Source organism: Mustelus asterias, unplaced genomic scaffold (assembly GCF_964213995.1).
Source record: "Mustelus asterias unplaced genomic scaffold, sMusAst1.hap1.1 HAP1_SCAFFOLD_50, whole genome shotgun sequence".
Lineage (NCBI taxonomy): Eukaryota > Metazoa > Chordata > Chondrichthyes > Carcharhiniformes > Triakidae > Mustelus > Mustelus asterias.
The window spans coordinates 58,327-85,953 of NW_027590123.1; the positions used below are offsets into that span (position 1 = coordinate 58,327).

Below are 27,627 nucleotides of genomic sequence, written 5' to 3' on the forward strand. Positions count from 1 at the left end.
GGACACCTGCACCATGGCGAAACCATGGAAATGTGCAGACTGTGGGAAGGGATACAGAGCCCCATCGGAGCTGGAAACTCATCGGCGCAGCCACACTGGGGAGAGGCCATTCACCTGCTCTCAGTGTGGGAAGGGATTCATCCAGTTATCCGTCCTACAGACACACCAGCGAGTTCACACTGGGGAGAGACCGTTCACCTGCTCTAAGTGTGGGAAGGGATTCGCTTGTTCATCCAACCTGCGGACACACCAGCGAGTTCACACTGGGGAGAGGCCATTCACCTGCTCTCAGTGTGGGAAGGGATTCACTCGGTTATCCACCCTGCGGACACACGAACGAGTTCACACTGGGGAGAGACCATTCACCTGCTCTCAGTGTGGGAAGGGATTCACTCTGTCAACCCACCTGCGGATACACCAGCGAGTTCACACTGGGGAGACCCTTCATCTGCTCTCAGTGTGGGAAGGGATTCATTCAGTCATCCACCCTGCAGAAACATCAGCGAGTTCACACTGGGGAGAGACCGTTCACCTGCTCTCAGTGTGGGAAGGGATTCACTCAGTTATCCAGCCTGCAGACACACCAGCGAGTTCACACTGGGGAGAAACCATTCACCTGCTCTGTGTGTGGGAAGGGATTCACTCAGTCATCTGAACTGCGGACACACCAGCGAGTTCACACTGGGGAGAGGCCGTTCACCTGCTCTCAGTGTGGGAAGGGATTCATTCAGTCATCCAACCTGCAGTCACACCAGCGAGTTCACACTGGGGAGAGGCCGTTCACCTGCTCTCAGTGTGGGAAGGGATTCAGAGTTTCATCCCAGCTGCTGAGACACCAACAAATTCACGAGTGATTCCAGGGGTTGGATTCTGCTGTTATTGTTTCTGCTCTCAATTACATCCAGGACTGCATTTTGTTCATTCTCACAGTTGGTCAATGGGGAGGGTCGAAGGGTTTCTTTCTGCTGGACTGGCCGGTCTCACGACTTTGCCTCCAGTGGGCTGATGCTCTTTGAGTCTTGTTGCGAATACCTGGTTTTTAGATTTCACAAGGATCACAGAGTGACAGGGTGTTAGGAAGTTATAGAGGTTTACAACATGGAAACAGGCCCTTCGGCCCAACTTGTCCATGCCGCTCAGTTTTTACCACTAAGCTAGTTCCAAAAGGGGCGGCATGGTGGCACAGTGGTTAGCACTGCTGCTTCACAGCTCCAGGGACCTGGGTTCGATTCCTGGCTTGGGTCACTGTCTGTGTGAAGTTTGCACATTCTCCTCGTGTCTGCGTGGGTTTCCTCCGGGTGCTCCGGTTTCCTCCCACAGTCCAAAGATGTGTGGGTTAGGCTGATTGGCCGTGCTAAAAATTGCCCTTCGTGTCCTGAGATGCGTAGATTAGAGGGATTATTGGGTAAGTATGCAGGGATATGGGGGGAGGGCCTGGGTGGGATTGTGGTCGGTGCAGACTCGATGGGCCGAATGGCCTCTTTCTGTACTGTAGGGTTTCTATGTTTCTGTGTTAATTGCCCGTATTTTGCCCATATCCCTCTATACCCATCTTACCCGTGTAACTGTCTAAATGCTTTTGAAAAGACAGTATTGTACCCGCCTCTACCACTGCCTCTGGCAACTCGTTCCAGACACTCACCACAACCTGAGTGAAAAACTGCCCCTCTGGACCCTTTTGTATCTCTCCCCTCTCACTTTAAACCTAAAACTAAGAACAAGAAATGTATCGATAAAATGATGAGAGAACAGAGCCAATGTTTCGAGTCTGGATGACACTTCATTTGAGCTGTTATGAAGGGTCATCCAGTATCAAAACATTAGCTCTATTCTCTCTCCACAGATGCTGCCAGACCCGCTGAGATTTTCCAGCATCTTCTATTTTTGTTTCAGATTCCAGCATCCGCAGTATTTTACTCTTCTGATAAAATGATTAGTTCTGATTGGAATCCCCACGACCCTCCCACAAGACAGAGGGAGTGGTGGCAAAAGGAGAAAAAGGATAAGGATGATAAAGACTGCGTTCTGATTCTCCGAGCCCATGTAGTTTTAACAAAACGAGTGAACCAGTTTATAAAGAACAGAAGTTACCCATCCCTAACAAAAACTGATCAATTAAAATAATTAGATTGAGGAAGAGAACAAAAGAATTAATAGATGAAGTTTGAAATCAACTTTGTTTTGTTGTTCGAGAAGTTTTTAAAAATTATGTAAAGTGATGTAACTGTGTGCCAAGTGTTTTCTGTTCACTCCCCGCTTTAGGTCCTGTAGAAAAGTTAACCCTTTCAGCAGACAGTTGATTTTGTCATAGAGGTTTATAGCATGGAAACAGGCCCTTTGGCCCAACTTGTCCATGCCGCCCCTTTTTTAACCCCTAAGCTAGTTCCAATTGCCCGCGTTTGGCCCATATCCCTCTATACCTATCTTACCCATGTAACGGTCCAAACACTTTTAAAAATTGAACCCACCTCTACTATTACCTCTGGCAGCTTCTTCCAGACACTCATCACCCTCTGTTTGAAAGAACTGCCCCTCTGGACCCTTTTGTATCTCTCCCCTCTCACCTTAAACCTATGCTCTCTAGTTTTAGACTCCCCTACCTTTGGGAAAAGATGTTGACTATCTAGCTGATCTATGCCCCTCATTATTTTATAGACCTCTATAAGGTCATCCCTAAACCTATGCTCCAGTGAAAAACGTCTCAGTCTATCCAGCCTCTCCTCATAACTCAAACCATCAAGTCCTGGTAGCATCCTTGTAAATCTTTTCTGCACTCTTTCTAGTTTAATAATATCCTTTCTATAATAGGGTGACCAGAACTGAACACAGTATTCCACATGTGGTCTTCCCAATGTCTTGTACAACTTCAACAAGATGTTCCAACCCCTGTATTCAATGTTCTGACCGATGAAACCAAGCATGCCGAATGCCTTCTTCACCACTCTGTCCACCTGTGACTCCACTTTCAAGGAGCTATGAACCTGTACCCCTAGATCTCTTTGTTCTTTAACTCTCCCCAACGCCCAACCATTAACTGAGTAAGCCCTGCCCTGGTTCGATCAACCAAAATGCATCACTTCGCATTTATCTAAATTAAACTCCATCTGCCATTGTCAGCCCATTGGCCCAATTGATCAAGATCCTGTTGCAATCCTAGATAACCTTCTTCACTGTCCACTATGCCACCAATCTTGGTGCCATCTGAAAACTTACGATCCATGCCTCCTACATTGTCATCCAAATCATTCTTATAAATGTCAAATAACAGTGGACCCAACAGCGATCCCTGAGGCTATCCGCTGGTCACAGGCCTCCAGTTTGAGAAAAACCTTCGACAACCACCCTCTGTCTTCCGTCATCAAGCCAATTTTGTATCCATTTGGCTACCTCGCCTGGATCCCGTGAGATCTAACGTTGTGCAACAACCTGTGGTTCCTTGTCAAAGGTCTTGCTGAAGTCCATGTAGACAACATCAACTTCACTGCCCTCATCTACCTTCTTGGTTAACCCTTCAAAAAACTCAACCAAATTTATGAGACATGATTTTCCACTCACAAAGCCATGCTGACTGTCCCTAATCAGTCCTTGTGTCTCTAAATGCCTGTAGATCCTGTCTCTCAAAGTACCTTCTGACAACTTACCCACTACAGATGTGAGGCTCACCGGCCTGTAGTTCCCAGGCTTTTCCCTGCAGCCCTTTTTAAACAAAGGCACAACATTTGCCACCGTCCAATCTTCAGGCACCTCACCTGCGACTATCGATGATTCAAATATCTCTGCTAGGGGACTCGCAATTTCCCCCCCTAGCCTCCCACAGTGTCCTGGGATACACTTCATCAGGTCCCAGGGATTTATCTACCTTGATGTGCTTTAAGACTTCCAGCACCTCCTTCTCTGTGATAAGTACATTCCTCAAGACATCACTATTTTTTTCCCCCAAGTTCCTTAACATCCATCCCTTTCTGAACAGTGAATACTGATGAGAAATATTCATTTAGGATCTCACCCATCTCTTGTGGATCCGCACATAGATGACCTTGTTGATCCTTAAGAGGTCCTACTCTCTCCCTAGTTACTCTTTTGCCCTTTATGTATTTGTAGAACCTCTTTGGATTCTCCTTTGCCTTATCTGCCAAAACAATCTCGTGTCTTCTTTTTGCTCTCCTGATTTCTCTCTTAACTCTACTCCTACACCCCCTAAACTCTTCAAGGGATACACTTGATCCCAGCTGCCTATGCATGTCATGTGCCTCCTTCTTCTTCTTGACCAGGGCCTCAATATCTTGAGTCATCCAGGGTTCCTACTTCTCCCAGCCTTGCCCTTCACTCGAAGAGGACTGTGCTTACCCTGAACCCTGGTTAAAACACTTTTGAAAGCCTCCCACTTACCAGACGTCCCTTTGCCTTCCCACAGACTCCCCCAGTTAACTGTCGAAAGTTCCTGCCTGATACCATCAACATTGGCCTTTCCCTAATTTAGAATTTTAACTTTTGGGCCAGACCAATCATTCTCCATAGCTATCTTAAAACTAATGGAATTATGGTCACTGGTCCCAAAGTGATCCCTCACTAACACTTCTGTCACCTGCCCTTCCTTATTTCCCAAGAGGAGGTCAAGTTTTGCCCCCTCTCTAGTCGAGCCACCCACATACTGAATGAGAAATTCCTCCTGAATACACTCAACAAATTTCTCTCCATCCAAGCCTCTAATACTATGGCTGTCCCAGTCAATGTTGGAAAGTTAAAATCTCCGACTATTACCACCCTATTTTTCTTGGAACTATCTGTAATCTCCTTACATATTTGCTCCTCAATTTCCCACCGACTATTTGGGGGCCTATAGTACAACTCTATCAAAGTGATTTCCCCCTTCTTATATCGACTCAATCGGCGAACCCTCGGATATATCCCCTCTCAGTACTGCCGTGATGTTTTCCTGAATCAAAAGTGCAACTCCCCCTCTTTTCTTTTCTCCTGTTCTATCTTTCCTATGGCAGCTTATTTTTAAATTGTTTTTAAATCGCCCAGAAACTCGTGTCTATTTTAGTTTATAATTGTGGATTTATTGGAGCCAGTTAAATGTGGAAATTTTAAGCGTAGCCTGGAGGAATTTGGAATAACTATGAGAATTTTATTGTGTTGTCACCTCAACCCAAGATAAAGAACAAAGATTTTGCAAATGGTAACGTTTGGGATTTTAAATCACCAAAGACGAGATGTTGCCTGTAAAGTCAGGCTTTGGAAGTTGGCTTAAAAAAGGTTAAGTTACGATGAAGGAGAATGAAGGATCTTGTACCTTATTTTAATCAAGGAGTTGTGAGCTTGTCGTGCTCTGTCACTTTAAGAAGCTATTGCTGCGAGAGAGAATGCTGAGGATTCATTGTTTGAAATTTACGAGCTGTGAGAATCTGTGTGTTTTGTTTGTTTTATGTGGATGTTTGTAGATGTGTTTTATCATTGTTTTGGGCTACATTTGTTAAGGTTTATCTTTCTGGGGAATTAACCTTATCTTGAATCTTTAATTAAAGGCATTTTTGGAAGTTTAAAAACAGAATCACAAGAACGCTTAAGGAATTCATTTTGGTTATTGTTGTTGTAAAGCACATGCTATGTTTCTCTGTTTGTGTGTGGATGATATTTGTGGGTTGAACGCTTCAGGCTTTGAGGTTTTCTGTCTGTGATTTAAATCAAACATTTAAAAAAGGAAGTGTAATTAATAAAATGTTTCTTTTCAAAAGTTATGAACCTGGAGCCATATTTACTGACCAGAGACAGGATTCCAGGATATTTTACTAAACATGCAGGAATTTTAATCCAGATAAAATTCACACGTGAGAATGAGTTTTAATTTGTAATGGTTATTTAAAATTTGGTACACATGAAACGATTCTGACCAATCCTGTCATAGAAATCATAGAAACCCTACAGTGCAGAAGGAGGCCATTCGGCCCATCGAGTCTGCACCGACCAGCAGTGCAGCAGTGCCTCACACTGTGCCCTACAGAGAGACGTTGAGAGCTGTTGGGTTTTACAAGTTATCCATGTTTTCAGAGCCATCACTTCATGTCCTGGTTTGAGAAGGATGGAGAAGTTAAAGTTAAACTTTCCTCCTTTTGCTGTTGATCCATACTTTGCTTTTTTATCTTTCTGACTTGTTACATTTTTAATGGTTAATAAACTTTCTGAATTCACCATTTAAAATATCCTTTCTTGCCATATGGTGAAGTCACTGGAACCTGGTGTGATTTACGATTAGGCAGGTTATTGTAAACAAGAGAACCCCCATAAATCTTCGTTCAAACAAATCAAAGTTCTTATAAATGGAATGCTATCCTTTATTCTGAGAGAAATTGAACATAGAAGTAAAGATGTTCTGCTTCAGTTGTGCAGGGCGTAGCTGAGATTGCACCTTGAACACCGGGTACAATTTTGTCTCCTATTAAACAAAGGATATAAATACATTGGAAGCAGTTCAGAGGAGGTTCACAAGATTGATTCCCAATCCAGTAGTGTGAAACATTAACACTGTTTCTCTCTCCACAGATGCTGCAAGAAGTGTTGTGTTTTTCCAGTTCTTTCTGTATTTATTTTAGATCTACCTGTAGTGGTAGGAAAAACACTATTTACTATCCAGGATAAAATAAATGTCCTTTCAGTGGAAATGTGCTCACCCAGGCTCAAAGAGCATCAGAGAACTAGAAGCAAAGTTGTGAGACCGGCCAGTCCAGCAGAAAGAAACCCTCCGACCCTCCCACTTCATCCACCGTCAAAATGAACATGGTTCAGTCCTGGATGTGATTAATAGCAGCAATAACAACAGAACCCAACCCCTGTCATCATTTGTGAACTCACTGGTGTCTCTGCAGGCTGGATGATTGAGTGAATCCTTTCCCACACGGAGCAGGGGAATGGTCTCTCCCCAGTGTGAACTCACTGGTGTTCCCGCAGGCTGGATGACCTTTTAAACCTCTGTGCAGTGAGAGCAGCTGAACGGTCTCTCCTCAGTGTGAATGCACTGGTGGATCATCACATCCCGAGAACTTTTGAAACCACTTCCACAATCCGAGCAGTTAAAGGGTGTCTCATTGGTGTGAGTGAGATTGTGGCTCAGCAGGCTGGATGAATGAGTGAATTCCTTCCCACACACAGAGGAGGTGAATGGTCTCTCCCTGGTGTGAACTCACGGTGTGATCACACGGGTTGGATTCTGCTGTTATTGTTTCTGCTCTCAATTACATCCAGGACTGCATTTTGTTCATTCTCACAGTTGGTCAATGGGGAGGGTCGGAGGGTTTCTTTCTGCTGGACTGACCGGTCTCACAAAGTTTGCCTCCAGTGGGCTGATGCTCTTTGAGACTTGTTGCGAATACCTGGTTTCAGATTTCACACCACATTCTGAGGTGTTGACCAATGGGAACTCTGGAGGACCGGAAGGACTCTGGTCCTCCAGCCAATCAGAGCTCCTCCATTGTCTGAATGCGGAAGTGGACAATGAGCTTGTTCAGCTGCTCATTCCTGCCCAGCAAAGCTGCTGCTGCTCTCTCTCTGAATGAAGATTGAGCTTCAGACAGACTCAACCTTCCTCCTGTCTCTAACATCTGGGAGAGTGTGGGCCAGTGGCGCAATGGATAACGCGTTTGACTACGGATCAGAAGATTCCAGGTTCGACTCCTGGCTGGCTCGATTTGAAAAATAGTTTGTGAGCTCCTTTTGACCTAAAAGAGGCCAACATCTGTGAGTAAAACACTTTCTTTGCTCCGCTTTTGCGTTTCTTTTGCATTCTGGGGGAAATTGGGGACTTGTTGAATTTTTAACTTCCAGGTCACCACTCGCTGCCTGAATAAAAATCCTCCTCACATTCTTCATGTATCTGTAACCAGGTAATACAGTGCATTACACACATCATCAATCATTAAAACTTTAAAGTGGCTGTCAGCTTGAAGATTAATCATAGATCATTTGCACTTCCACAACCCCCTGAGGCAGCGGCTTCCAGGTAATGACCTTTCTGCACCTTTCTGCACCGAAATAAAATTCTTCCCCATACCCTTCTCCTTCTCCCAATCCAGTTATCCGGTCCCACATATGGCACAGATTTTAATTTCTAGCGTGTAGGCCGGTCATTACACGTAGATTTTCAGATCTCTGTGTCCAGTACAGGAAGTAGTCAGCATGGATCCGTTAATCAGCCATAGACTTGGGAGGTTGTATACTCAGGAGAGCAGAGTGAGAATTGAGGGAGAATGTGTGGGATGGAGATTGACAGCTTTTGGGGAATGAGAGAGGAAAGAATGTTCCATAGAAACTAGAATTGTCTGTTCTGAATTTCTATCCTGTGCTGACAGTGATGTCTGTTGTAAATTCCTTTCATAGATATCAGGAGATGAGGATTTATAGACAGAAATTTCAAACTAAACATCACATGAAGATTTGACCTCAATATCATCGACCTTTGAATCTAGAAAAGCAATGTTTGTCTGATCTGTTTGCTTCAGGAGATTTTAAACATCAGTGTGACTGGAACACACCCGAGTGAGAGTGTTCCAGTCCACCGATAGTGGAAAGAGCTTTAACCAGTTACACAGGCTGAAACAACATTGCACTGTTTACAGTGAAGAGAGATCGTACACGTGTTCTGTGTGGACAAGGATTCAACTGATCATCAAACCTGGAGAGTCACAAGGACACCCGCATCATGGAGAAACTGTGGAAATGTGACGATTGTGGACAAGGATTCATGTTGCCCTGTGATTTGGAAATCCATCAATGCAGTCACACTCGGGAGAGACCCTTCACTTGCTCAGTGTGTGGGAAGGGATACATTAAGTTCTCCCACCTGCAGAGTCACAATCTCACTCACACCAATGAGAGACCCTTTAAATGCTCTGACTGTGGGAGCGGATTCAGAAGCTCTGGAGAACTGGTGTCCCACCAGCGCATTCACACTGAGGAGAGACCGTTCAGCTGCTCTCACTGCACAATGAAATTTAAATGGTCATCCACACTGCGGAGACATCAGCGAGTTCACACCGGGGAGAGACTGTTCAGCTGCTCCATGTGTGGGAAGGGATTCTCTCGGTCCTCCGAACTGCGGGCACACCAGCGAATTCACACTGGGGAGAGACCGTTCACCTGCAATGTGTGTGGGAAGGGATTCTTTCGGTCATCCGCCCTGCTGACGCACAAAGTCACTCACACCAATGAGAGACCCTTTAAATGCTCTGACTGTGAGAGTTGCTTCAAAAGTTCTCGGGATCTGATGTCCCACCAGCGCATTCACACTGAGGACAGACCGTTCAGCTGCTCTCACTGCACAATGAGATTTAGATCATCATCAAACCTGCGGAACCATCAGCGAGTTCACTCCGGGGAGAGACCATTCACTTGCTCTGACTGTGGGAAGGGATTCACGCAGTTATCCGCCCTGCTGACACACCAGCGAGTTCACACCGGAGAGAGGCCATTCACCTGCTCTGTGTGTGGGAAGGGATTCACTAATTTATCCAACCTGCTGAGTCATAAAGTCACTCACACCAGTGAGAGGCCCTTTAAATGCTCAGACTGTGGGAGCGAATTCAAAATTTCTGGGGAACTGGTGTCCCACCAGCGCATTCACACTGAGGACAGACCGTTCAGCTGCTCTCTCTGCACAAAGAGGTTTAAGAGGTCATCCACACTGCAGAGACACCAGCGAGTTCACACCAGGGAGAGACCATTCATCTGCTCTGTGTGTGGGAAGGGATTCAGTCAGTCATTCACCCTGCTGACACACCAGCGTCTTCACACCGAGGAGAGACCATTTACCTGCACCGAGTGTGGGAAGGGATTCACTCTGTCATCCACCCTGCTGACTCACCAGCAAGTTCACAGCGGGGAGAGACCGTTCACCTGCTCAGAGTGTGGGAACAGATTCACTCGGTTATCCAGCCTGCACAGACACAAAGTCACTCACTCCCAGGAAAGACCCTTTAAATGCTTTGACTGTGGGAGTGGCTTCAAAATTTCTGAGCATCTGATAGACCACCAGCGCATTCACACTGGGGAGAGACCGTTCAGCTGCTCTCACTGCACAAAGAGGTTTGGAAGGACATGCACACTGAGGAGACACCAGCGAGTTCACACTGGGAGAGACCATTCACCTGCTCTGTGTGTGCGGAAGGATTCTCTCGATACCCCAGCTGCTGACGCACAATGTCCCTCACACCCAGGAGAGACCCTTTAAATGCTCTGACTGTGGGAATGGTTTCAAAAGCTCTCAGGAACTGATGATCCACCAGTCCATTCACAGCTGCTGTGTGTGGGAAGAAATTCACCAGTTCATCCCTCCTGCTGAGACACCAGCGAGTTCACAAGTGATGACAGGGGTTGGATTCTGCTGTTATTGCTGCTGTTAATCACATCCAGGACTGAACCATGTTCATTCTGACAGTTGGTGAAGCGGGAGGGTCGGAGGGTTTCTTTCTGCTGGACTGGCTGGTCTCACAACTTTGCTTCCAGTGGGTTGATGCTCTCTGAGCCTGGGAGAGCACATTTCCACTGAAATGACCCACACAAACTGACGAAGAACATTTATTTTATCCTGGACAGTAAATAATGTTTTTCCTACCACTACAGGTAGATCTACAGTAAGTACATTTGTCTCTGTTCCATTGAGTCTACAGCACAGGGCCGGGCCAGTCGGCCCAATTGGTCTGTGTCAGTATTTATGCTCCACATGAGCCTCCACCCACCCCTCTTCATCTCCCCCCATCAGCATATCCTTCTATTCCTCTCTCCCTCATGTATGTATCTAGCTTCCCCTTCAATGTATTCATGATGTTCACCTCAACCACTCACTGTGGTAGTGAGTTCCACATTCTCACCACTCGCTGGTAAAGAGGTTTCTCACTGAAATCCCTATTGGATTATTGAACCCCTTCATAATCTTAAAGACTTCCATCAGGTCACCCTTCAGTCTTCTCTTTTCTAGAGAAAAGCAGCCCCAGCCTTTCCTGAGGGTTAAATGCTCTCAGTTCTGGGATTATTCTTGTGAATCTTTGTTGCTCCTTCTCCAGTGCCTCTATTTCCTTTTTCTAAATGGAGATCACAAATGTTGACAATGCTCCCAGTGTAGCCGAACCCTGATTCTAAACAAGTTGAACAGAACCTCCCTGCTGTTCAATTCTATCCCTCTAGAATGGAACCCTATACATGGGCCCCACACTTTAGGAAAGATGTGAAGTCCTTAGAGAGGGTGCAGAGGAGATTTACAAGAATGACTCCAGGGATGAGGGACTTCAGTGAGTTCGAGAGACTGGAACAGCTGAAATTTCTTTCTTTAGATCAGACAGGCATGAGGATTGGGAATGGGGCCATTCATCCCATTGAGTCCATGCTGGCTCTCTGTAGATCAAACTGTTGCCCTGTTCTCTCTCCGTGTCCCTGTGGATTTATTTCCCTGAAATGCCCGTCCAATTTCCTTTTGGAAACATTCCATTATCTCTGCTTCAGCCGCTCGTGGGAAGTGAGTCCCAGATATTTACCACTTCAAATGCAAACGAGGAGCAGAGAGCACAAAAGGAGGCCGTGTGACCCATTGTGCCCCTGCTGCCTCTTCAAACATTCTCAGCAACAAGGTCAGGGAAGACATGTTAAATTCGAACATGTGACTGGAGCGTTATTTTAAAAATTAATGTTGGATTCACCTCCATGCTTGTGGAAGCTGCATAGCTGGCAGGAATTGTATAAACTAAGAATTTCTTCTTTGAATTTGATCAGTTGGAAGACATTATATTCTGTCAAATCTGGCTCAAGAATAAGGTTGATTGCTCAGTTTAAGTAGAAAGAAAGCTATTGGCTTGCAGCAAGTGTCTTTTCGAACCAGTATATCTTGTATTAACCTGATTCAGTTGTGGGACATGGGCGTCGCTGGCTGGTCAACATTTGTTGCCCATCCCTAGATGCCCTTGTTCAGAGGGCAGTTGAGAGTCAACCACATTCTATGAACCAAATGTGTTCATTAAATATTACTGTATTTAGAACAAAGAACAAAGAAAATTACAGCACAGGAACAGGCCCTTCCGCCCTCCAAGCCTGCACCGACCATGCTGCCTGACTTAACGAATACCCCATACCCTTCCGGGGACCATATCCCTCTATTCCCATCCTATTCATGTATTTGTCAAGATGCCCCTTAAAAGTCACTACCGTATCCGCTTCCACTACCTCCCCCGGCAACGGGTTCCAGGCACCCACTACTCTCTGTAAAAAATCTGCCTCGTACATCTCCTTTAAACCTTGCCCCTCACACCTTAAACCTGTGCCCCCTAGTAATTGACTCTTCCACCCTGGGAAAAAGCATCTGACTATCCACTCTGTCCATGCCTCTCATAATCTTGTGGACTTCGATCAGGTCACCCCTCAACCTCCGTCATTCCAGTGAGAACAAACCAAGTTTCTCCAACCTCTCCCCATAGCTAATGCCCTCCGTACCAGGCAACATCCTGGTAAATCTTTTCTGTACCCTCTCCAAAGCCTCCACATCCTTCTGGTAGTGTGGCGACCAGAATTGAACACTATATTCCAAGTGCGGCCTAACTAAGCTTCTCTGAAGCTGCAACACGACTTGCCAATTTTTAAACTCAATGCCCCAGCCAATGAAGGCAAGCATGCCGTATGCCTTCTTGACTACCTTCTCCACCTGCATTGCCACTTTCAGTGACCTGTGTATCTGTACACCCAGACCCCTTTGCCTATCAATACTCTTAAGGGTTCTGCCATTTACTGTATATTTCCTATCTGTATTAGACCTTCCAAAATGCATTACCTCACATTTGTTCAGATTAAACTCATCTGCCAGCTCTCCGCCCAAGTCTCCAACCAATCTATATCCTCTGATGGTCCTCATCACTATCTGCAAATCCAGCAACCTTTGTGTCGTCCGCAAACTTTCGAATCAAACCAGTTACATTTTCCTCCAAATCATTTATATATATATATAAAAAACAGCAAAGGTCCCAGCACTGATCCCCGAGGAATGCCACTTGTCACAGCCCTCCATTCAGAAGCACACCCTTCCACTGCTACCCTCTGTCTTCTTTGACCGAGCCAGTTTTGCATCCACCTTGCCAGCTCACCTCTGATCCCATGCGACTTCTCTTTCTGCACCAGTCTGCCATGAGGGACCTTGTCTAAGGCCATGTAGACACCATCCACTGCTCTACCCTTATCAATCATCTTCGTCACTTCCTCGAAAAACTCGACCAAGTCCGTGAGACACGACCTCCCCTTCACAAAACCATGTTGCCTCTCACTAATACATCCACTTAATTCCAAGTGGGAATAAATCCTGTCTCGAAGAATCCTCTCCAATAATTTCCCTATTACTGATGTAAGGCTCACCGGCCTGTAATTACCTGGATTATTCTTGCTACCTTTCTTAAACAAAGGAGCAACATTGGCTATTCTCCAATCCTCTGGGACCTCCCCTGTATGATGTGGAGATGCCGGTGTTGGACTGGGGTAAACACAGTAAGAAGTTTAACAACACCAGGTTCCTCTGGCCCCACACATAGATTCCCTCCCCTATCCTTAGGTCATTACCTGGAAGCTGCTGCCTCAGAGGGTTGTGGAAGTGCAAATGATCCATGATTAATCTTCAAGCCGACAGCCACGTTAAAGTTTTACATTTGGCCATAAATGAGCAGATTGATGCTGTGTGTAATGCACTGTATTACCTGGTTACAGATACATGAAGAATGTGAGGAGGATTTTTATTTAGGCAGCGAGTGTTAACCTGGAAGTTAAAAATTGAAGCTCAAAATGAACATGGAAAGGGGGAGAAAAGAAAGTGTTTTACTCACAGATGTTATAGACAGGAGGAAGTTTGAGTCTGTCTGAAGCTCAATCTTCATTCAGAGAGAAGCAGCAGCAGCTTTGCTGGGCAGGAATGAGCTCATTGTCCACTTCCGCAGTCAGAAAACGCGGGAGCTTTGATTGGCTGGAGGACCAGACTCCTTCCGGTCCTCCAGGTCTTTCCATTGGTCAACACCTCAGCATGAGGATCAGGGGTTGGGCTTTCTCCCGCACATGCGCAGCTTCCTCTCGCCTTTGAACATGCGCAGTCCTGGGCCGGGGGAGCCGGGGAGATCACGGAGCAGCTTCTCACTCTGGCCGGAGCCGCCAGCCGGTTGCCTGGAAACCTTGGCTGGAGGAGGTGGAAGGGGGAGGGGAACAATGGTTGGGGGCGGGGCTCCCGGGTCCGCGCGGCGGAGATCCCACCCCCTGACCTTGGGGGAGTGGACAGAGTAAAACTTCCTCCTGCCTTAAAAGAGGCAACATCTGTGAGTAAAACACTTTCTTTTCTCCCCCTTTCCATTTATTTTCTCATTCTGGGGGAAATTGGGGACTTGCAGCAACTGAAGGTAAAGGAAGTGAATCCAGTCTGTACATTCCACACATTGTTACTCCAGTCAGATAGACATATATCTGTCTGGCAGCCTGCATGGAGATTTCCAGCTCTCTGTGTCCAGGACAGGAGTAAGAAGTCTTACAACACCAGGTTAAAGTCCAACAGGTTTATTCGGTAGCAAAAGCCACGAGCTTTCGGAGCGCTCGCTGCTCCTTCATCAGGTGAGTGGGATTTCAGTTCACAAACAGGGCATATAAAGACACAAATTCAATTTACAAGATAATGGTTGGAATACGAATCTTTACAGGTAATCAAGTCTTAAAGGTCCAGACAATGTGAGTGGAGAGAGGGTTAAGCACAGGTTAAAGAGATGTGTATTGTCTCCAGCCAGGACAGTTAGTGAGATTTTGCAAGCCCAGGCAAGTCGTGGGGGTTACAGATAGTGTGACATGAACCCAAGATCCCGGTTGAGGTGGTCCTCACGTGTGTGGAACTTGGCTATCAGTTTCTGCTCAGTGACTCTGCGCTGTCGTGTGTCATGAAGGCCGCCTTGGAGAACGCTTATCCGAAGATCAGAGACTGAATGCCTGAGACTGCTGAAGTGCTCCCCAACAGGAAGAGAACAGTCTTGCCTGGTGATTGTCGAGCGGTGTTCATTCATCCGTAGTCATAGCGTCTGCATGGTCTCCCCATTGTACCGTGCCTCGGGACATCCTTTCCTGCAGCGTATCAGGTAGACAATGTTGGCCAAGTTGCAAGTGTATGTACCGTGTCCCTGGTGGATGGTGTTCTCACGTGAGATGATGGCATCCGTGTCGATGATCTGGCACGGCTTGCAGAGGTTGCTGTGGCAGGGTTGTGTGGTGTCGTGGTCACTGTTCTCCTGAAGGCTGGGTAGTTTGCTGCGGACAAGCTACAGGACAGGAAGAAAATGCAGGACAGGAAGCAGTGAGCATGGATCTGTCAATCAGCCTCAATCAGCACCTTCAGGAGAATTGGGAGGGTGAATATTAGATACAGCTGAGTGAGAATGGAGGGAGAGTGTGTGGGATGGAGATTCACAGCTTTTGGGGAATGAGAGAAGAAACATAGAGAAAGTAGAATTGCCGATTCTGAATTTCTATCCTGTACTGACAGTGATTATTTTTGTAAACTCCTTTCACAGGATACCAGAAGGTGGAGGATTTACGGACAGAAATCTCAAACCAAACATTAAGTCAAGATCTGACAGAATTACTCGATTCATTGGGATCTGAATGTTATCGGCCTTTAAATCCTGATGGAGAAATGTTTCTCTCTTCTGTCTACTTCTGAAGACTTTAAACATCAGTGTGACTGGGAAGTTACTGAGACACACACACATCCGAGTGAGAGTGTTCCATTGCACTGACTGTGGAAAAATTCAACTGATTGTTTAACCTGGAGAATCTCAAGGACACCATGGAGAAACCATGGAAATGTGGGGACTGTGGGAAGGGATTCAGGTTCCCATTTCAGCTGGAAATTCATCGACGCAGTCACACTGGGGAGAGACCGTTCACCTGCTCTGTGTGTGGGAAGGGATTCACTCAGTTATCCAGGCTGCGCGCACACAATCTCACTCACACCCGGGAGAGACTCTTTAAATGCCCTGACTGTGGGAGTGGTTTCAAAAGCACTGCAGAACTTGTAACCCACCAGCGCATTCACACTGGGGAGAGACCGTTCAACTGCTCTCACTGCTCAAAGGGATTTAAAAGGTTATACACTCTGCAGAGACACCAGCGAGTTCACACTGGGGAGAGACCATTCACCTGCTCTGTGTGTGGGAAGGGATTTGCACAGTCATCCAGCCTGCTGAGTCACAATATAACCCACACCAATGAGAGACCCTTTAAATGCTCTGACTGTGGGAGCAGCTTCAAACGTGCTGCGGATCTGAGGGACCACCGGCGCAATCACACTGAGGAGAGTCCGTTGAGCTGTTCTCACTGCACTAAAAAATTTAGAACATCATCCACACTGCGGAAACATGAACGAGTTCACACCGGGGAGACACCTTTCACCTGCACCATGTGTGGGAAGGGATTCACTCAGTTAAGCCATCTCTGGAGACACCAGCGAGTTCACACGGGGGAAAGGCCATTTACCTGCACTGTGTGTGGGCAGGGGTTCACTCAGTTAAACAATCTCCTGAGACACCAGCGAGTTCACACTGGGGAGAGGCCATTCACCTGCACCATATGTGGGCAGGGATTCACTCAGTCATCCGACCTGCGAATACACCAGCGAATTCACACTGGGGAGAGACCGTTCATCTGCTCTGTGTGTGGGAAAGAATTCAATGATTCATCCACCCTGCGGGCACACCAACATATTCACACCGGGGAGAGGCCATTCAAATGCTCTCTGTGTGGGAAGGGATACGTTCACTCTTCTGACCTGCAGACACACCAGCGAATTCACACTGGGGAGAAACCGTTCAGTTGCTCTCACTGCACAAAGAGGTTTAATAGGTCATCCGACCTGCTGGCACACCAGCGAGTTCATACTGGGGAGAGACCATTCAGTTGTTCTCATTGCACAAAGAGGTTTCATCGGTCATCTGACCTGCTGAAACACCAGCCAGTTCACACTGGGGAGAAACCGTTCACCTGCTCCATGTGTGGGAAGGGATTCACTCAGTCATCCAGCCTACGGGTACACCAGCGGGTTCACACCAGGGAGTGACTGCTCACCTGCTCTCTGTGTGGGAAGGGATTCACTCAGTCATCCAGCCTACGGGTACACCAGCGGGTTCACACCAGGGAGTGACTGCTCACCTGCTCTGTGTGTGGGAAGGGATTCACTCAGTCATCCAGCCTACGGGTACACCAGCGGGTTCACACCAGGGAGTGACTGCTCACCTGCTCTGTGTGTGGGAAGGGATTCACTCAGTCAGCAAACTTGGTGAGAGACAGCAAGTTCACAAATGATTATAGTTCTGGGATTATTCTTGTGAATCTTTATTGCGCCTTTTCCGTTGTCTCTATTTCCTTTTCTAAATGGAGATTACAAATGTTGACAGTGCTCCCACTGCAGTCCTGTGATGAAAATATAGACTGGTTGGTGAAATGTAGATAACAGGTAGAATTGATATCTAATGAGGACTTTATACTTTAGAATTGAATACAGGGCTCATTGTTACTAACGGGGAAAGAAGGGTTAAAACCCTTACCCAGAACCCTTTTCACACACACGTGGACATCTCTGAATCTGACACACACCAAATGGAACGTTACACAAGGGGCTGGAATTCACTGGAATTTCTTAACAACCTTTCAATAGAAATGTCCTGGTACAGACTGTGACAAAGGACACAACAGACAGCAAGAACCAGGAGGAACCTTTATCCCAGGGAATGTTAATGATCTTGTTCAGGACACCAGTGCCAGGCTTGTATCTACCTTTATGAGCACATAAAACAGTCCAAAGATGTGTGGGTTAGGTGGATTGGCCGTGCCAAATTGACCCTAGTGTTAGGGGATTAGCAGAGTAAATGTGTAGGATTACGGGAATAGGGCTTTGGTGGGATTGTGGTCAGTACAGACTCGATGGACCAAATGGCCTCCTTCTGCACTGTAGGGATCCTATGATTCTGTGAATACTATTCGACATGTTTCAGATGGTGATTATCTGTGTTAGTCTGCATTTATAAACCCATTAAATTCTGTTGTGGACTGAACAATATCTGCACAGTGTCAAAATACAAACATTTCTTTCCTCTCATTGCATCCTAAACTACAACAGTTCTGATTTCCTGAAACATTTCAGGCTGAGGTCAGAGTGAAGATAATTTAGCTGCAACATCGAGGTTCAGATAATGTTCAGCAACAAACTGCAACCATGCAGATGTCCCTCGCCCTAAATGAGAAAGTTTGATTAATGTTCCTGCCCGGTTTCAAACGTTCGCGTGTTGGGCGAGCGTGATAACCAGTACACTACAGAAACAACTAACTGCACCCGGGAGCCAATCGGCCTGTCTGCAATGTTCAACTCTCCTGTGTTGCTGCAGGGTCTGATGGTTCGACTGAGAACCCCTGTCACTTAATACAAGAAGACAACCGTTAATTTCCACCTAATGTCTCAACCTATCGTGAACTTCAAAATTTAAAAGCGTTCATCCAACAAATGTCTAAGGGAGCAATGATTTCTGCTCAATCATTAATGCATCATTCTCACCTTCGAATAATTTCAGCCAATTTTACCCAGTACTTGTTTCATTGAATCACAGAATTCCTACAGTGCAGAAAAGACCATTCTGCCCATCGAGTCTGCACCGACCCTCTGACAGAGGCCCCTCCACCATCCTATCGCATAACACCACACTTTTCTCATGGCTAATCTTGCTCACCTGAGGGGCAATTTAGCTCGGCCAATCCACCGAACCTGTGCATCAGTATTCAACATTTAAAATCAATACATTTATTTAACAGATATGTCCTCATTCTGAACTGAACATCTCTGAATATGCAACATTGAATTGCAAATATGACTGACCAACAAAAGAAATCACGTCATTGGGTAATACACATCCCATGGTGCTTATTTGAGATTGGTCACAGTAAGCTTTTAACCAAAGTAAAATATCTTTTAGAAACATAGAAAAACTACAGCACAATACTGGCCCTTCAGCCCACAAAGTTGTGCCGAACATGTCCCTACCTTAGCGATTACTAGGCTTACCTATAACCCTCTATCTTACTAAGTTCCATGTACTTATCTAAAAGTCTCTTAAAAGACCCTATCGAATCCGCCTCCACCACCGTTGCTGGCAGCCCATTCCACGCACCCACCAGCCTCTGAGTGAAAAACTTACCCCTGACATCTCCTCTGTACCTACTCCCCAGCACCTTAAACCTGTGTCCTCTTGTGGCAACCATTTCAGCCCTGGGAAAAAGCCTCTGACTATCCACTCGATCAATACCTCTCAACATCTTATACACCTCTATCAGGTCACCCCTCATCCTTTGTCTCTCCAAGGAGAAAAGGCCGAGCTCACTCAAGCTATCCTCATAAGACATGCTCCCCAACCCAGGCAACATCCTTGTAAATCTCCTCTGCACCCTTTCTATGGCTTCCACATCCTTCCTGTAATGAGGTGACCAGAACTGAGCACAGTACTCCAAGTGTGGTCTGACCAGGGTCCTATATAGCTGCAACATTATCTCACGACTCCTAAGCTCAATTCCTCGATTGATGAAGGCCAGTACACCATCCGCCTTCTTAACCACAGCCTCAACCTGCACAGCTGCTTTGAGCGTCCTATGAACTCGGACCCCAAGATCCTTCTGATCTTCCTCTCTGCCAAGAGTCCTACCATTAACATTATATTCCGCCATCCTATTTGACCTGCCAAAATGAACCACCTCACAACTTATCTGGGTTGAACTCCATCTGCCACTTCTCTGCCCAGTCTTGCATCCTATCAATGTCTCGCTGCAACTTCTGACATCCCTCCACACTATCCACAACACCTCCAACCTTTGTGTCATCAGCAAACTTACCAACCCATCCCTCCACTTCCTCATCCAGGTCATTTATAAAAATCACAAAGAGTAAGGGTCCCAGAACCGATCCCTGGGGCACTCCACTGGTGACTGACCTCCATGCAGAATATGACCCATCTATAACCACTCTTTGCCTTCTGTGGGCAAGCCAGTTCTGGATCCACAAAACAATGTCCCCTTGGATCCCATGCCCCCTCACTTTCGCACTTTTAAGGGAAGAGATTTAACAATGATCTGTTCGTTATACTTGAAATCACTTTATTCTGGGTGTGAAACATTCTGGCGCCTAAATCCCGTTCATCTATAGGAAAGTCTAGCAGAACTGCACTGAGTCTCGATTTCCTCATCTGCCTGAATGGTTTTTCCGATTTCCTTATTATGATGAATGATTTTAAAAAGATGGTTTTGCACATTGTGCGCCATTTCCTCCAGTTCAGTTGAATTCTGTTCCTACATCTTATTGTCTTGACCTTCAACTTCTTCAACAAAAGTTGACTATTTAACATTAAATTCTACAGAATATTTTCATTCAATGAGTTTAAGATAATTCATTGAAAAACTAACAATTTCTCATTAAATTGTACAAAACATTTTAATGGGTTTAAGTTACTTTTTAAAAGTTGGGAATTTTCCATATTAATACTATCGAAAATTTACTTCTCAAAATGGTGAAAGTAGTTTCTAAAAAGGTGACCAATACTTGTCAAATTCTGTAGAAGAATTTCTGTTAAACATGTTGGTGGATTCTGTCCAATCGATTATACAATGGAACCATTGGGTGTATTTCAGATTGATTGATTTCCCTGTCAAAACACTAATATCAACAAGAACAAAGAAAATTACAGCACAGGAACAGGCCCTTCATCTCTCCAAGCCTGCACCGACCATGCTGACTGACTGAACTAAAACCCCCTACCCTTCCGGGGACCATATCCCTCTATTCTCATCCTATTCATATATTTGCCAGATGCCCCTTAAAAGTCACTATTGTATCTGCTTCCACTACTTCCCCCGGCAGCAAGTTCCAGGCACTCACCACCCTCTGTGTAAAAAAACTTGCCTCGAACATCTTCAAACCTTGCCCCTCACACCTGTCAAATATCTTCTCCTGGGAACTCTGATTTGGAGCTAAGCAGACTCAATTTTAATTTCAAGCATTTAAAATGGAAATTACCTGATGTTTAAGGGAAAGTACAAAGTTGATAATGCCTGGAATCAAACAGAAATGTTCGGTTTCTGTTTAAAGGTACTATGAGAATATTTGATGATTTATTTGACTCGAAAGATTCTCCAGAACTCCTGAAAGTGTAGTTTAAAGCAATCCATACATTTGGGTGTTTATGAGCATTTGAGTGAAAGGGAAGTCTAGATGAGGTGAATGAGGTGGCAGTTTTCTCTTGGAGACATTTATTTCTTTGTCTATGAACAATTTGAGAGAACTGACTTTCATAATCTGGCCACCACCTGACACAGGAGGAATTAAGCAATGATACTGAGATGAAGAACCCCTTTAATCTGACTTTTGACTTTCTTCTGAAGATTCTGACAGAATTGTTGAATGGTGCATCCTTTATAAGACAGTGAAATCCAGGATGATGATTGGTAAAATACACAGCACAATCCCAAAAGACCTGATAAGCCTTCCACAAATGCAAGACAATGGGCGGCACGGTAGCACAGTGGTTAGCACTGCTGCTTCACAGCTCCAGGGTCCCGGGTTCGATTCCCGGCTCGGGTCACTGTCTGTGTGGAGTTTGCACATTCTCCTCGTGTCTGCGTGGGTTTCTCCGGGTGCTCCGGTTTCCTCCCACAGTCCAAAGATGTGCGGGTTAGGTTGATTGGCCAGGTTAAAAATTGCCCCTTCGAGTCCTGGGATGCGTAGGTTAGAGGGATTAGCGGGTAAATATGTGGGGGTAGGGCCTGGGTGGGATTGCGGTCGGTGCAGACTCGATGGGCCGAATGGCCTCCTTCTGCACTGTAGGGTTTCTATGATTTCTATGATTTGTGGGAGATGGCAGAGAGATTCCAACAAGCCTGACAAAAGAACACTGTCTGGTTTAAAATAGAATGAGAGACAACATTTAACAGGGAGGGAAATGTATGAAGATGGCTTATGAATGTGAGACTCCAACAGAGGATTAAAGATGGAATTGGAACAGTGATGTGAGATTACAGAAGTGGTTTGTAAATTGTGAATGAACTAACACCCAAGAGTACACTATGCAGCTGCACTGAAGAATGGAGTGTGGCATGGTGGCACAGTGGTTAGCATTGCTGCCTCACAGCGCCAAGGACCGGGTTCAATTCCGGCCTCGGGTCACTCTCTGTGTGGAGTTTACACATTTTCTCCATCTCTGTGTGGGTTTCCTCTGAATCCTCCAGTTTCCTCCCAAAGTCCAAAAATGTGTGGGTTAGTTTGATTGGCCACAGTAAATTGCCCCTTAGTGTCAGGGGGACTAGCTGGGTAAATACTTGGGGTTATGGGGATAGGGCCTGGATGGGATTGTGGCCTGTGCAGACTCGATGGGCCACATGGCTTCCTTCTGCACTGTAATGATTCTATGATTCAAATGGGACTTGTTCAGCTACTTGACTAACAGCGCGACATAAAATGGTTAATATGGCCTGAAGAGTGAGAAATCATTTTGAAATGATAAAGGCACTGACACAGACTCCAGAGAAACTGACTGGAAGAACAGATTAAATGGAATTTTCGATTAGGTCAAATGAAGGCGAGGGAGAAATTATACTTAATCAGAATTAATTACAAGATGGATACAGGTAAAGGGACAGCTTGAGAATTTTTTCAGTCTATGAAATTTGTATGGGAATTATATGTTATCACTGCTTTTATATCCGATTATACCACTTCAATTATATCTAAACATTAGTTATGAGAAGAAGATTGTAAAGGGAAAAGAAATTGGCTACCTTGGACTAGGTCAATGAACAAAAGGGGGAAAATGCCAGAGTGAATGAATAGATTCAGTAAAAGGGGTGATAGATGTTACACCCCTACATTCGAGTAAAATCACATGTTAATCAAATGCTCTACATCAAGGTTCTAATATCAGCAAGGTTGTTTACTTGTTTGAGGAACAAAAAGTTTCTGGATTACAGACAAGCCTTGGGTGAAGTTTTAATAATAAACCTACATAGGAATTTTTGAACAATGTTCTGTGTTCTGACTAACAGTATAACATTGATATCTGTATTGCAGCTGAGAGCTGTGTTAGAATGCTCAGTGGGATTGGTGAGTGAACTTGGGCTTTGCAGGTTGGACTCTGGTTGTGGAGGTACTGAGTGCCCCTGGGGCAGGATTTTGGGAAATCGCCTTTGGTTCAGGACCCCGAGGAAGATTCACATTTCAACAGGGGTGGTCGCCCAATTGAGGTGATAAAAGTCACTTTTGTAGTTCATCAGTGTACCTTTTCTTAAAATAAACTTTCAAATCATTTGCTATTTCAGAGGCTTTTCTTGATAGTTAAGTCCCTTTCAAATTAATGCAGTTAGAGGGTCAATTTGGAACTGAGTAACTAGGCACTTGCAACCAAATCAAATTGAGTCTAAATATTATTAGCATGTCCTTTTAAAACTGACAGAAGAGCTCTAGAAAGTTCAAGAAAGATTCACAAGGATGTTAGCAGAGCTGAGTGCGTTTAAGTCAAAGGATAGATTGAACAGGCTGGGGATAATTTCTCCAGGAAAGAGAAGGCTGACTTGATAGAGACTTTAATGGGTATGATAGGGTTGACATCATCAAGTCATCACTGTGATTTCAGGACAGAAATCCAGAACTGACAATTCTTGTTGTCACAGAAAATCCATCTTCATCTCAAACTATAAATCTCTGTCCCCCACAGACTCCCTCCTTCCTAAAGTAAAGTTTATTTATTAGTCACAAGTAAGGCTTACATTAACACTGCAATGAAGTTACTGTGAAATTCGCCCAGTCGCCACATTCCAGCGCTGTTCGGGTCAATGCACCTAACCAGCACGTCTTTCAGACTGTGGGAGGAAACTGGAGCACCTGGAGGAAACTCATGCAAGCCTATTGATATGATTGATTGTAACACTAATTCATCCTACAATCCTCCTCCTTTTTCCCCAATTCTCCTCCCTGAAGGTGCTGACTCTCGGTTTCAGTTTCACACTCACCTATTACCCTCCCCAATACGTCACCCAGGTGTCTAAATCTTACCACCTGAAGTTAACAAACTGTTTTGTAAAGGGGACATCGCAATCCAATCCAGTGACTCCCCACATGTACTTTGTGTCAGGGTGGGGTCACTGCGCCCCCCACTCCCACTTTCCATCACAGTCCCAGGAGTTTAGAGACTGGGCTTCGGATGAGTAATGGCGGCCGCAGCTCCCACAATCGCCCACGATGGAGAAACCACTCTATCCACCACGCGGGCGGGCCACATTGGACTGCGCATGTCCAGAGGAGAGGGGAAGCTGCGCATGTGCAAAGAGAGCGCACCCCCCCCTGACCTTCATGCTGAAGTGTTGACCAATGGAACGAGTTGGAGGACCGGAAGGACTCTGGTCCTCCAGTCAATCAGAGCGCGGGCTTTGTGTGAATGAACATCGAGATGCAGTCAGACAAAATCTTCCTTCTGTCTCTAATATCTGTGAGTAAAACACTTTCTTTTCTCTCCCTTTCAATTTATTTTCTCATTCTGGGGGAAATTGGGGACTTGCAGCAACTGAAGGGAAAGGAAGTGAATCCAGTCTGTACATTCCACACATTGTTAGTCCAGTCAGATAGACCTATATCTGTCTGGCCGCCTGCATGGAGATTTCCAGCTCTCTGTCCAGGACAGGAAGCAGTGAGCATGGATCTGTCAATCAGCCTCAATCAGCACCTTCAGGAGAATTGGGAGGGTGAATATTAGATACAGCAGAGTGAGAATGGAGGGAGAGTGTGTGGGATGGAGATCCACAGCTTTTGGGAAATGAGGGAGGAAAGAATGTTCTATAGAAACTAGAATTGTCTGTTCTGAATTTCTATCTTGTATTGACAGTGATTACTTTAATAAATTCCTTTTACAGATTATCAGAAGGTGAGGATTTACAGACAGAATCTCAAATCAAATGACACATCAATATCTGACAGTCATTCAATTCATCACGTCCTGAACATCATCAGCCTTTGTATCTGGAAGGAGCAATATTTCTCTGTTCTTTTTGCTTCTGGAGATTTTAAACATCAGCGTGACTGGGAATTTACCAAGTCGCACGCACACACCCGAGTGAGAGTGTTCCAGTGCACTGAGTGTGGAAAGAGCTTTAACCAGTGACACAGTCTGAAAAAAACATTGCGGCATTCACAGCGGGGAGAGACTGTACCTGTGAGAGGTTCTGTGTGAGATTTAACTGATTGTTTAACCTGGAGAGTCACAAGGACCCCCGCACCATGGAGAAACCGTGGAAATGTGGGGACTGTGGGAAGGGATTCAGGTTCCCATCTGAGCTGGAAACTCATCGACGCATTCACACTGGGGAGAGACCATTCACCTGCTGTGTGTGTGGGAAGGGATTCTATGATTCATCCAACCTGCAAACACACCAACGAATTCACACGGGGAAGAGACCATTCACCTGTTCTGATTGTGGTACCAGATTTACTCAGTTATGTCATCTGCAGACACACCAGCAAATTCACACTGCGGAGAGACCGTTTACCTGTCCTGTGTGTGGGAAGGGATTCACTGACTTATCCAGCCTGCGGATACACCAGCGAGTACATTCCGGGGAGAGGCCATTCAACTGTCCTGTGTGTGGGAAAGGATTCACTTGGTTATCCAGCATGCGCAGACACAGAGTCACTCACAGCAATGAGAGACCCTATAAATGCTCTGAATGTGGGAGCGACTTCAAAAGCTCTCAGGTTCTGATGTCCCACCAGCGCATTCACACTGAGGAGAGACCGTTCAGTTGCTCTCACTGCGCAAAGAGATTTAGAATGTCATCCTATCTGCGGGTACACCAGCGAGTTCACACTGGGGAGAAACAATTCACTTGCTCTGCCTGTGGAAAGGGATTCACTCAGTTAACCAATCTGCAGAGACACCAGCGAGTTCATACTGGGGAGAGGCCATTCACCTGCACCGTGTGTGGGAACGGGTTCACTCAGTCATCCCACCTGCAGACACACCAGCGAGTTCACAAGTGATCACAGGCGTTGAATTCTGCTGTTATTGCTGCTGTTAATCACATCCAGGACTGGGCTCATTGGCAGGCTCTTTAACAGAAAGTGAGTCCCTCTAAGGTAATTGACAAAGGAGCCAGAGGGGGAGATTAGATTTTATTTTTGACTCAGCGATGTTAGAAAATGGGGTTCAGGGAGTCAATTAACCCTTTCTCCCCTTTTCCCAAACTCTGAAATGATTGCCAGTGATAACCCTTATTGGTGACAGTGGTTAGATTTTATTCAGTATCAATAAGAGCTGACACAGGCTAATGTCTGAGCAGTCGTATCAAAGTGCAGCAGCATTACCATTACACTCTGGGTAGAAGCAGCATCTCCACGGAAATGCTCCCTGCTCTGCCCCAGATGCCATGGCACCAGTCAATGCAAAATGTAAAACCTCGACAAATCTCTGTGCTCGGTGAATCCCTTCTTATACTTTTTTACATCACAAAGTCTATGGAGACTGATTTAACCCAATCATTGCCGAGCCAACATTTGAACGGACCAATTACAAAACCAAATGGTGCAAAGGGACAAGAGGGACATGAGTCCCTGGAAGGTGTTGAAGATAATTTTCTGCAGCAGTGTGTTTCTGCTCCAATGAGAGGGCAGGCGCTGCTGGACCTGGTTCTGGGGAATGAGTTGGCCCAAGTGGATCAAATATCAGTGGGAGAGCATTGAGGGAAGAGTGACCATTGTATCATAAGGTTCAGGTTGGCCATGGAAAAGGACAAGGAACGATCCAGAACGGGGATCATTAATCGAGGGAAAGCCTCACCTTCGATAGGATGAGAATGGATCTGAGTCGAGTGAGTTGGAATCAAATGTTGGCAGAAAAGCTGATGGCTGAACAATGGGCCACCTTCAAGGAAAATCTATTGCGGGCAATGTCAGGGTATATTCCCTTAAAGGTGAAGGTTGGAGAACTAAATCCAGGGAACCAAATCGTCAAACCTGGAGAGTTACAAGGCCGTCCATACCCTGAAGATATGGTGGAAATGTGGGGATTGTAGGAAAGGACTCCATGCCCCCTGTGAACTGGAAACCCATCGACCCAGGCACAGCAGAAAGAGGCGTCCATCTGCTCTGTGTGTGGGAAGGGATTCATTGATTCATCCACCCTGCAGCAACACCAGCGAGTTCACACTGGGGAGAGGCCATTCACCTGCTCCGTGTGGGGGAAGAGATTCAGTAATTCCTCCATTCTGCTGATATACCAGCAAGTTCACACTGGGGAGAAACCGTTCACTTGTTCTGAGTGTGGGAAGGGACTCAATGACTCATCAACCCTGCTGATACACCAGCACATTCACACAGGAGAGAGGCCATTCCCCTACTCTGAGTGTAGGAAGGGATTCACTCAGTTATCCAATCTGCTGAGACACCAGCGCATTCACACCAATGAGAAAACCTTTAAATGCTCTGATTGTGGGAGTTGCTTCAGAAACTCTGCCGACCTGAAGATCCACCAGTGCATTCACACTGGGGAGAGACCGTTCTGCTGCTCTCACTGC

The 27,627-nt window shown here is 45.8% G+C and overlaps 2 protein-coding genes and 1 non-coding gene across 3 annotated transcripts in view; all 3 read left to right on the forward strand.

Moving 5' to 3' along the window:
- LOC144483237 (uncharacterized) overlaps positions 1-27,627 on the forward strand; it is a 284,523-nt gene that overhangs the window by 15,297 nt on the left and 241,599 nt on the right. The window lies entirely within an intron of this gene.
- Positions 14-26,095, forward strand: LOC144483216 (uncharacterized). The gene is made up of 7 exons (XM_078201987.1): positions 14-375; positions 440-775; positions 8,872-9,187; positions 9,776-9,934; positions 15,857-17,094; positions 23,113-23,170; positions 25,454-26,095. Exons 1-7 carry the CDS (start codon positions 14-16, stop codon positions 26,093-26,095), a joined length of 3,111 nt encoding a protein of 1,036 aa, XP_078058113.1.
- trnar-acg (transfer RNA arginine (anticodon ACG)) lies at positions 7,611-7,683 on the forward strand. The gene has a single exon. It is a non-coding gene; the product is annotated as a tRNA-Arg (tRNA).